This window comes from Kryptolebias marmoratus, linkage group LG2, assembly GCF_001649575.2.
Source record: "Kryptolebias marmoratus isolate JLee-2015 linkage group LG2, ASM164957v2, whole genome shotgun sequence".
Classification (NCBI taxonomy): Eukaryota; Metazoa; Chordata; class Actinopteri; order Cyprinodontiformes; family Rivulidae; genus Kryptolebias; species Kryptolebias marmoratus.
Genome location: NC_051431.1, coordinates 33,134,200 through 33,146,513, shown reverse-complemented (window position 1 = coordinate 33,146,513; position 12,314 = coordinate 33,134,200). Strand labels below are relative to the sequence as shown.

The 12,314-nt window shown below is 44.3% G+C and overlaps 1 protein-coding gene across 1 annotated transcript; it reads right to left on the bottom strand.

The window, feature by feature from the left end:
* Positions 1–395: 395 nt before the first annotated feature.
* LOC108249937 lies at positions 396–1,352 on the bottom strand. The gene is made up of 2 exons (XM_017439608.2): positions 1,235–1,352; positions 396–1,120 (listed from the first exon to the last, which is right to left on the bottom strand). Exons 1-2 carry the CDS (start codon positions 1,335–1,337, stop codon positions 396–398), a joined length of 828 nt encoding a protein of 275 aa, XP_017295097.2. The 5' UTR covers positions 1,338–1,352.
* Positions 1,353–12,314: the final 10,962 nt, after the last annotated feature.

Genomic DNA, 12,314 nt, shown 5'->3' with positions numbered 1-12,314 from the left:
TGTGTTTTACAGGCGCAATCAAGTATCAATGCATTTAATCAATAATAACTCGCTGAATAGTAATCCCATTTTCACATATTTAAATTTTAGGCATACAGCTATTAAAACTGCATGTCTATGGACATATGGTTCAGCATATTTAAAAATTCTTGGTGGGATACAATATTTTAATCTATGACATATTTTGCAAGATACAGCCAAAGATGCATTTTATTCCCACACACACACACACACACACACATATATATAAATATATATATATATATATATATATATATATATATATATATAGAGAGAGAGAGAGAGAGAGATCTGTATATCTCCACACAATGTTGTGACAACAATATTTACATGTTTATTTACATATTTACATGTTCATGAAAGTTTTACACAATCTAAAAGCCTTGAAATAGGACAGTTTTGCAGAGCTTTTTTCTGGTGCTGCCTTTCTGCAACCCAAGACAGGTGACTTTTGCAATGTGGTGCATCCTTATCTTTAGAAACACAGACACAACCAATGACAACAAGTCGGAACGATGATTGTCAATGCCAAATTGTGTCTCCTCAATGTGTTCCCCAAGCTGGAAAACATCTTCTGTTCCAATCTCTTCACGGACGATATGTGTGACGGAGGACAGCTTTGGAGGTTGCTTTGGTGAAGCACCACGAATCACCCTCTCTGCAGCTCTCACCACCTTCACTACGCCTTGTGAGGGAATCACTAAGCCGCCATTGTTCTTCAGAGTGAGAAGGTGGTAGCTCTCATCAAATGAAGATGGTGCAGCATCTTCAATCAAACTGACACGACACAGGTCACAGCTCAGTTTACGCAGAATCTGCCTCACGACAAATCCGGCTATGTAGACCAAAGCATTTTCTACTAGACCACCAAACTTGGTTGGAAGATAGCTATGGTCATTCAGAACAGCTGAAATACTCGCAAAAGGAGAGGGATGCTCTTCCTTAGATTCAGGCGAAGACATTTCCACAGCAGACAGAGACACAGTGTTGTCTTGTGCTGCCACATTGCCATTCTCACTAGGTGTAACCCCACACCGAACCATCAGCCGGCGAAAGATGGCCTGGAACTGGCTTGCTGATGGGTTGTTATTCCAGCCACCTCAAATGGAAAACAGGAACACAATACATGTGTTAATCATACGACATAACATATGAGCACATTCACGAAGTATATTTTATGAAGTTATTGTAGTTGAAAGGATATCAACACTACCTGACGCTCTGATGGAATTAAATAGGAGCTCCAAGTGATCTTGGCTGAACCTGTATGTGAGGACATACCGCTGCACTTGGAGGAGTTCAGGAATCATCAGCATTAACGTGTCAATGTTGATGACAAATCCAATGACAGACGGGTACCTGCAAAAGAAAAAGGTTTTATTGCTCTGATCATGGCTAAACAAGCCACCCCAAGAAAGCACCACATAAAAGCATAGTGATGTTGCTTCAAAGCAGTAAACTGTATTTTCAGTAACCACCAATATGAACTCAAACCCGAACACATGCAATACATACCTTTTTCACACTTGCCTATAGTTAATATTTTTGAAATAATGTACTTACCACTTAGAAGCATTAGGGACCTGCAACACACTAAATAAAAGACAATTCCAACAGAAACAAAACTGCAGATCATAAAAAATTGAAACAAGAGAACATCCTATAAAATGTAAAATAAAATCAGTTTTGTACAGTTCTTTTCTTGACACTCTAAGACACTTTACATTTCTGTTATTTACTCACTACTTATTCTTGGTGGTTTTGAGCCACAGCTACACAATCACATGCATACACAATCATATCAACATACTGCACATACTATATGATTCCTGCACAAACTTTGTTGTGTAATACATACCATGAAGAAGCATCAGGGATCTGAAATACACTGAAGACAAGATAATTAAAGCAAACAAAACAGACAAAACAAAACATTTTAACAGTAACATCATATGAACTTCATGCAGAGAACGGTCCATCTTATGAACTCGATGGCGAACAGAACGGAGTAGTGCTGAATTCAAATCAGGAACTTCTCATGCACTATTTTAATAAACCTCTTAGATCGGTGAAGGGGTGTTCCATCTTTTGTCAACAAAGTGAGCAAGTACTCCCGGGCTCTTGACAAAAAGGCTTTCCTTTCCATCCAATTCCAAGATCCCATAGGAGCTTTGAATCCTTTAGCACGAGGATTGCGTGCATTCATTGTGTCGAACAGCCTGTCAATCATCTATAAGAAATAGCGGCATCTAAATCATTATCTGAAATGCCAACCCTGCAGGGTGTCATTAGGTATGAGATAGGTGAAATCTGTTCAAAATATACAGAGAATTATTTTTAAGCTCTATGTTCAAAGTACAACATGCAAACATCAGAATTTTTCAATAGGTCTTTGTACTAAAATCATTACACCGAGCCTTCACCTTGAAAATTTGTGACAGTATGTATGACGTTATGTACAAACATTCAATTTTATGAAGAATAAGTAATAACACAGTCTGGTAGTATTTGCAAATTCAATTCAGAGAAATTCACAATAGTGAATTTTACCAGATTGTTAATTAATTTTATAATGTATTAATAAAACAAAATATGTACTTTCATTCTGAATAACCAATTGCATTACCTCAATAAATGCTGCTGTTGCCTCACAATCTTTAAACTGAGAGTACCCAAGATCTCTCATAGTGCAGAGGGCCACTGAAACGGAGCGACTCAGTGTTTGTGCAGCCAGGGACACCCTCATCTTGTGGTTCTCAAAGTGCACATGCTTGTCTGTGATTTTATTGGCAGCATGTAGTCCATGTTGTTTCTGCACATCATTGAGATGATTGATGTACCTCCAGTTGATCTGTCCAGTGGTAGTTGCTATTGGGCTATATGCCTGCAGAGTAAGAATGTGTCAAAGCTCAAATAAGTATAAGCAGCTAAATGTTGACCATTTAATCCAATTGTATCTGTGAACATGAACAGACACACAAATAAATAACTTGCAGAAATAGGTATACAACACTCATAAATTACCTGCAACATATTACGTGTCAACTTCAGCATGTGGCACGCATCCATCATTACAAACACTTTGTCTCCAGTCACTGGATGTGGGAAACTGGTTTTGAGGGGCTCTTGTGGGTTTCCCTTCAGCTCACACCCAAGTTGGTTACACATGCTGATGTTGGAAGCATGCCCATCCATTGTTAAACACACCACCCGAATTCCTCGAGCATGCAGCTCCTCCAAAGCATGACTGAGAAGGACCCTTTGTGTTTCTGGTGACAGAGAGGTTGTGAGGTAGTATGCAATGGGAGCCTTCCAATGCCCTTGGAGGCCAACCACCATAAACACAAGAGCCTCAGTAGCAACCTCAGTCTCATTGTTTCCATCCCCCAGGTCTACAAAGCCAGACAGTGACTGTGTATGTGGATTATATTGCACATGTTTTCTGACTGCCATTGCATCCAAAATGAGTGGAACAAATCCATATTTAGCCTGGTCTTCCTGGCATCTTCTCTCCAGCATATCCAGCATCATCTTGTTCAAGCCAGGCTTGCCATCCACTGAACACAACCACCTGTAAAAATTAGGAGGAGGAGCAGCAATATTTAACACATATGCAACATTAAATTACAAGGTTAAATAAAAAAAATCTGTTAGGCAACATTAAGGCTACCTTTGTAATGTGTGCGGATGTGGGAGGGGAAATCTTTGCTTCTCTCTAAGGTATTTGTATGCCTTTGGGCCATGGAGATGAAGTGTGAGGGCAAACTCTCTACATTCCTTGGAGTATTCATGGCCCTGTTTCTCCATAAACTCTAGCTGCAGATCTGACAATTTAAGAGGGAAAAAGATAAACTCCCCTTCTGATATAGCTCCGGAGACAAAAAGCATATGACAAAAAAATGTTCATGAATTTTTAAGTATTAATTTGGACTTACCAGAGTAGAATTCAAGCCGTTCTTTCAGTTCCTCATTAATGAGATTTTTTTCACTCAACTCCCCCAACAGTGACTTTACTGTGGTCTTTGCCCTCTTCTCTCTGGCCATGGTGTTTTTCTTGTCCCGCTCCAGATATTCTACTCTTGCCAAGGCTTTCTGAAGTTTTGCAGTGACAGCGGTAAGAGAAGCTGGCAAAGCATAGCAATGATCCTATAAACAGAGGGATGGACATCACACATCACTTTGACACAACTATGGCACACATTCTTTCATACAACAGCAGCACTGTGTGTGTCTTCAACTGTGTGTTGGTTTTATTTGTGAGAACATTCAACATGAGCGTTAGAAAACAAGTTCGATTTTAATATGGCCACGACTATTATGATATGATGTTTACAATAGAAATACTCACATCATTAGACTGAGGTTGCAGGTCTGAACTACAAGTTTCTGGGCCATCCTGAGAGGCCACAGACACACTAGCTTGAGCTTTTGTGGAGGTTACTGTAGTCCTGAAGTTTTCAACCTGAAATGTAAAAGTCTAATGAATATGGACTTTACAGTATATAGTACCTGTACATAAACACACATATCTCACCATCCCTTGAGACTTACATTATGTACATTTATGAATGCTAATGAACTTATAATAATGCACCTACTCTTTGAAGGTGAACTGGGAAGCTGAAAATTAATGGTATCACATCAGCTCAGTCTGACAGTCTGACCAGTTTTTTCAAAATCCTCCGTTTTAAAATGCTCACTGCATAGTACAGATGAATTACTTGCAGTGAATCCATCCCTCCTCAAAGCTATTTCCCACTTCTTCTTCATCTCTTTGTTTTTCGGAAACCTTCAAAACAAAAACGTGATATCTGGGAGTGTGTACACAAAAACATTGTACAAATGAGGTCCATCTTATTTTATTCATATGTATTCTTACTGTCACGTAGTGAGTTCAATGAAGTTATTTTGTACTGGCTGATCTGCACATATTCACAGCTGTTATAACGAACCAAAAATAAAAAGACAACAGTTGAAACAAAGTAGCCTTGCTGACGTCTGTGTTGCCTTCTTAAGCTGAGCGTTCAGAAAAACGTTACACTCACTATTTTTGATCTTCATATTTTTTAGAACTTTAAACTCCAAATTTGATTAATATTTGCTGATAATTATAATTAACCAAAGCTATTGAAATTGTGAGTAGGCTTGTTTGAAACCTATTCCTGTCATCAAATCTCAGCTAGCCGCCATTGCCGGATGAACACAGATAGCTAACATTTGCTGTCATTTTGGTGGATAAATACAGTACAGTAATATTACATTCACAAAATACTAACAATAATATGTTCATCTTACTTGTGAAAAGTTATCCCCCGGGCCCTGACATCAGCAGTTCCTCCATTTGAACACGAATAAGCAGAGCAGTGGTGAGGCATCTTCTACTGTTTTGGTTGACCAACGTAGGAGGGACAACCCATACAAGATGGCCGCCGGATTTCCTGCGCCGGAGCAGCCAATGTGGGGTCTACTTTTCTATTATGTCTATGGGTAGAACACCCTAAATGACGAAAAAAGTCTCTTGGAGGTATGCCCTAAAATGTACAGGGAGGCGGCCATCTTGGATCAAAGGTCAAATTTTGCCCGTTTTTCATTTTTGTTGACGTCAAACTTTTACGAACTCCTCCTAGGCATTTTGAGCGATCAGCTTCAAACTTGGTCAGTATGTAGTTGAGGGACGGGGGCTTAAAAGTTATCAGAATCGTGAGTTTTTGGGCATGTTCAGGGGGCGTGGCCAAGCGGCAAACTTGGCGTACTCGGCGAAACAAACAAAATGTAATAACTTTCACATGCAATGCCTGACTTGCACCAAACTTGGTATGAGTCATCCCCGTGGCATGCCCAACGATCCTATGTGGTCATATTCTGATGTCATATAAGCCCCGCCCCCTCAGGACAGGAAGTCACTTTTTTTTTTTTGGAAAGCTACATCTCAGACACCCCTTGACTGAATCAAGTCGATCCTATGTCAGATGACAGCTAACAAGTTGGTCTGACTTGCATTAAAGCACAAAGAGTTTTTGCTGGGGGGCGTGGCCGTGGCGGCGTGGCGAAGTCAGATGTAATGCCGTTGCCTTGCGTTTGGCTCTAAATTACACATATTTAAGTCGAGCTGCACGAAAATCATTACGATCGATTCTGGTCCTGCCCCCAACAGAAATGCAGTGCCATATTTGGTGGGCGTGGCCTAATTCCTCCACAGCGCCCCCTAGAAAACTTTAAAAAAGCAGCCCCAAGCCATGCTTCGACTGACGATCTTGAAACTTGGTACAAATGTGAAACATATTGCGACTTACAAAAGTATCTTGGAGCCATGGTCCAAACCTCACAGGAAGTCAGCCATGTTGGATCAAAGTTCGGATTTTTACCCGATTTTGGGCGATTACAGCCTCCGGATTTGATCAAACTCCTCCTACAGCTTTTCACATACAGGCTTCAGAATCACTGAGCTCAGTTTTGAGACATTGAAGGTCAAAAGTTATCAAAAGCTTTTTCATACATGAAAGCATGTGGGCGTGGCCAAGCCTCAAAATCTGACCATTCGCCATGAAACATCACGGTGTAATAACTTCCACATACAAGGTCATAGATTATTGAAACTTTCTGTGGGTCATAACAGACTAGTACTAATCACATTAACGTGGTCAATTTGTGACATCACTTTAGCCCCATCCACTTCCAACAGGAAGTAACCTGTTTTCCTGTTGGAGGTTGTCCTTTCTTCTCTTTCACTCATACTAATTTAAGCCTGTGTCAGATGACAGAATAACATGATGCAGACTCCCTCTCCCACCACTGACTGGTGCCTGAATAACGTGGGCGTGACAGAATGGCGAACGCCAATCCCTCGCCGTTTGCATACGATTAGCTCTAAATCGCACATGCATTATCCGATTTGCACCAAACTAGATATGAATGGTCTTTGTTAACCTCTGAAGAGGCCAATATGATTAGACTGGAATTTGACTCCAGTGTGCCCCCTATAATAGTCGAAGAGTTATATCTCCCTGATACCTCATTTAATCTGCATGAGATTTTTTTGTGCATCAGCAGTAAGCATTGCTGCAAAGTTTAGTGTGGTAATTTAATGACAACACTTAAGCCCTGGTGATTTTTTTTTTTTCAAAATTGGTATTGAAGAGTTTTGTTTATCTACAAATTGCTTCTTTGGATTACATGGGAAATTGGATCAATAGTTTCCCTTCTAAAAAAATAAAAGTTGTTCTGTAACATTGTTAAATGCATTTGTTAGTTACATTGATTATATCATGTGGTACAAACAATATTTCATCATCTCAGCAGAGCAGTTCAGCAAAAGGAATCTGCAGCTCACAGAAATTTGCTTATTGGAGAAGATCAAATTCAAGTGATGGCTGTGACTGGACATGATTTCCCTTATCTTGGAAAGCGTCCTCTTCTCAGCACAGTCACACCATAGAGCCAGCTTTGTAAAGACCACATTCATAACACCTGTTTAAAAAACAAATGTATATAGCTACTGCGGTCTTTATCTTGAATTTCCTTATGATGCAATGATTAAAAAATAGAGTAAACTTCAGAATACTATGGCTTTACAAAGAGTAACCAAATGTTGGACATTTGTTTCATTTACTGAAGTATTTCAATTGTATCAACATCAAGGTTCATGCAGTATCTTTATTTGAAATTTTCTCCAACAATTTCAAGTTCAACAGGATAAAACCAAGTGTTATGCATTTGTTTCATTGCAATTTTTAGTGTTACGAATAAAAACTTTTCATGTGTTATAGTTAAAAGTTTTATAGTTGAAAGGTTTTCCTTGTCAACACAATCAGCAGGGCAACACAGGGATTTGAACCCTATCCCAACAAGTGGGAGTACCAAACCATTGCCTTTTGCTTTTTTTTGTGCAATATGACAAGGTAAAGCAAAACCTGCATTAAGAACAGCATACAGAATTGAACAAATTACATGTTAACCATTATAGTGACAGTGCTGTTCATGTTTACTTGAAGTTGTTCATCAAATTCTGACAATTCTTTTTTCTGTGTAAGATTAGTCAAAGCTGTCTTAATGCAAGAAACGAAACCTTTGTACAGTTTATTAATTCATTATCAATATACGCACCTTGCACGGCAAAAGTAAAACAGGTTTGGCAGCTTACCTTTCATAAGAAGTTGCATTAACACGAGCCAAATTGTATAGGTTACATTAGAATGCACATTTTCTACACACATTTTTTATTTATATGTATGTGTGTGTGTGTGTGTGTGTGTATGTATGTATGTATGTATGTATGTATGTATATGTATATATCATTTGTAAAAGACATTTTTAATTTTCCACCCTTGTGATGAACAAAAGAAATTTCAGTAACTTTAAATCATATAACTTAAAACAGCTTGAAACCACACATTACACCCTCATGATTACTGAAATACGTTGGCACAACTGCAGCCTCCATTTTATACATGTGTGATTTAACATACACATGATCTATTATAGTACCTTTCTCTGTCGTTGATTCTTCAACGATCTGAACATATCCTCTGTCTGTGACAAATTTTGAGATAGTTGATGACTTCAAAATATCATCATTAAAATCTCCCATTATTGCTTTGGTTTGACATTGATCCTCAAGCCAAAACAACTTTTCCACATTTGTTTTGAATAATGACAGAGGATACTGTGGTGATCGATATATGACCACCAGTACAATGTTAAAACTGACAGAGTTGCACACTAAACACTCCAAATTAACCTGTGGTGGTTCTAAAAATTCAAATAGCACACCATCTGCAATATAAATGCCAACACCGCCATGCTGTTGGTCTTGCAAGCAAAGCAACCAGGTCTGGCTGGCTGCTAGAGTACGATAAACGTCATGAACAGTTCTTGAAACTGTAACCGTTTCTGTCTGGATTGTAGACAACCATGTTTCTGTTACAGCAATACATTTAGGTTCCCATTGCTGTATACAAAAGAGAGGAACTTGTCTCTGCAATCCACCTTTAACAGTGGCTCTTTCCTCCTCAGGTTCAATCGGTGTGGATCGACTCAAATCTGATGATGCAGAGTGACGGTTTTTTCTCCTCTGCATACCTACACGATCATCATCAAATAGAACATAAACCATTTCAACCTTGGAGAGACTCACACGGAGAGATAAAGACAATTAGTGTTTTATTGGCTAGAGGTCTTTGGCGCTCGGGCCCCGGCAGGAGAAGAGCTTGCAGAGAACCGCTGTGAGCTTGAATGATCGAAGTAGGGTGAGAGATTAGGGTAGTCGTCCCCCAAAAAGGTGCCGGGGCCGAGCTGAGATGAGAGAGCTGGAAGAGCAGGCTGCAAGGGGCCTGCGAGGAGCTGCCGCCGCTAAGAGGCCCACGAAGGGCTGCCGCCGCTAAGAGGCCCGCGAAGGGCTGCCGCCGCTAAAAGGTCAGCGCAGAGCTGCCGCCGCCAAGAGGCCCGCGCAGGGCTACCGCCGCTAAAAGGTCAGCGCAGAGCTGCCGCCGCCAAGAGGCCCGCGCAGGGCTGCCGCCGCTAAAAGGTCAGCGCAGAGCTGCCGCCGCCAAGAGGCCCGCGGAGGGCTGCCGCTGCAAAAAGGTCAGCGCAGAGCTGCCGCCGCCAAGAGGCCCACGAAGGGCTGCCGCCGCTGCTGCTAGGTGCCCGCGAAGGGCTGCTGATGCTGATCCTGCCAGGGGGGCGGCGAAGGGGTGCCGATGCTGCAGGGCCCGCGGAGGGCCGGAATTGGAAGGAGGTTGAAATTGGAGAGGCATTAGAGGGACAGATGGAGAACACCACCACCAGTTAGTGTTTAGAGCTTACCTATAGAACGAGCGAGCGTTGAGCGGCTAGCAAGGATGGGAGGTCCGGGCGGATGTAGGAGGAGTAAGCCGCTGAGGACCAGCGGCCGAGTTGCTGAAGAGAAGCCAGCGGGATGCCCTGCGTGGCAGCTGAGGTGGCTGCCCCTATGCGGAATGAGTGTCCGGAGATATGAAGAGTGGGGAAGCCGCCTAAGGCGAGGGTTTTTCTAAGGGCCCTGAGGAACCAGGCTGCGGTCATGGGGGAACCTTCTGGAGTGAGGAACAAGGGGCCGATGGGTAGACGGAGCTTTTGGCGTTTCGAGATAAATTTGAGCATGTGGAGAAACGGGCAGAAAGGGCCATCTAAATGGGCTATAGAGACTGTGCAGGGACCCTTACTCTTCGAATGCTTGAGAAGGAGGTCGAAGTGGTCTGGGAAGAAGACTAAATCGTTAGGAGATAGATCTACGGCTGGGTTGAACTGGGCCCTGGACGTGAATTCACCTTACCTAAGGAGCCCGTAAAAGGCCAGGAGAAAAGAGCTAGAGAGGAGCGCTTTAAGGTATGAGGAAAAGGGGCTTGAATGCAGAGTCAGGAGGAGACTTTTGAGGATGGGGAGCGTGATGGGCTTTCTGCTATCGGGTTGAGGAGAGGAATGTTTTGCAATCCCCCGAAGGAGGAGCTTGACAGCATGGTCAGAAAACAGGCTTGGTGGCGAGTTGGATTGGAGGAGTCTGGAATGAAAATTCTGGACCAGAAGGCGAGATCGGAGCAGCAGCCCTCATCCAGAGAGACTTGATTGAGCAGAGAGGGGACCGAATTAGCTAGATCGAGCAGGCGAGAAATGAAAGAGCGGCCCTGGGGGATAATTCGCATCACGAAGTTGAGGTGACCCAGCAGGGAGAGAAGTTGGCGCTTTGAGAGCGAGACGGAGGACACGAACGCCTGGGATAAATCTCGAATGCGAGACAGCTTATCCGGGGGAAGAGAGGCAACCATGGATACGGAATCAAGGGTAATACCCAGAAACTCCAGCCGGGTGGCGGGGCCCACTGTCTTCTCATCGGACAGGGGAATGCCCACGAGGCAGAAGAGGTGGCGGAGTCTGGGGAGAGAGAGGCCGGGAGATGGGGAGGGGGCGTCCACCAGGAGGACGTCGTCGAGCAAGTGCAGGATGGCGGGGAGCCTGAGGACATTGAGGAGGATCCAGCAGAGGGCCTCTGAGAGATTATTGAACAGGCTGGGGCTGCTATGGCAGCCGAAGATGAGCCTGACGGCAAAATAAAACGAGCGATCCCACTTTGCGCCGAGAAGGTGCCACTGGAAGGGATGGACGGGCAAGACCTTAAAGGCATCGGTAATGTCGGCCTTGGCCAGCCAGGTGCCCCTCCCGGCTGTCTTAATGAGGGACATGGCGTGATCGATAGACATAACATAGCGAAAAGGGGGGCTTCGGGATAAGGGAGTTAATACTGCGGTGGGGGCCGGAGTGAGGGGCAGAAAGGTCGAGAATGAGGCGCTTCTTGCCGGAGTACTTCCGGGTAGCGATACCAAGGGGGCTGACGCGGAAGGGGGAAAATGGAGGGCATGCAAAGGGGCCGACCATGAAACCTTTGGAGACTTCTTTGGCTAGGAGCTGGGCCATGATAGAGGGTTCGTGAATCGCGGACTGGAGGTTAGGGCACACGAGGGACAAGGTTGGGGGCCAGGAAACTCCTATGAAGAAACCCTGGGAAAGACCGGTAAGGAGGAAGTTGACGAAGGAACGGTCGGGATGGGACCGGAGAAGAAGGGCTAGTTTGAGAATGTTCACTCTAAAGACCCCAAAGGCGGCCAGGAATTCGCCGATGGATAAATCCCGGGCGAGACGGGGGTCGGCTGAGCAAAAGACTGCGGTGAAGTCAGATGTAGAGGCAACCTGCCGATCAACGACGGGAGAGGGAAGTAGCAGGGAGACCAAATTAATGTGCTGCCCTTGCAGGATCTTGGAACGAAGCCTGGGAGAGACGTGGGCATGAGCAGGCATGTACGGCTGGCCTAGGCAGGGAGAGCATAAACGAGACACATGGAGAGAAAGGAAAGCGGAGCGTGGCTTAATAGGCGAAGAGAAATAGAAAGACGGGGAACTTAACATCTTACCCTGAGATGGGCCAGGGCGGGCATCGGCGAGGGAGAACGCCCCGGGGAGGGGCTGGGAGGTAGGCGGGCCCGGCGGGATCGAAGAGGAAGGCCGAGCGGAGGCGGTGAGGCTCTGGAGCCGGAGCAGGGGTGCTGGAGGAGCCGGGGCGGCCCCGGTGGCGCTTGGCTGGAGGAGGAGACTTATTCCTGGTTTTTTTGCTGGAAGCGGGGAGCGGCGGGGAAGGAGAAGAAGAATCGCCGGAGGGGAGAAGCGCGGCCAGAGCAGCGAGCTGGTCGGGAGCGAGACCGGCCTCTGGCCTGACTCCGCCAGAGCGGAGGAGAGTCGAAGTAGAGCAGAAGGCAGGACGAGAGGCGAGCCAGGCGCTCCGTCGACGG

Coding starts and splice junctions, on each gene's coding strand:
- LOC108249937 (XM_017439608.2), bottom strand. CDS start 1,337: ATGCTGATGATTCCTGAACTCCTCCAAGTGCAGCGGTATGTCCTCACA. Junction 1,121..1,234: donor TAATTCCATCAGAGCGTCAG/GTAGTGTTGATA, acceptor TTTCCATTTGAG/GTGGCTGGAATAACAACCCA.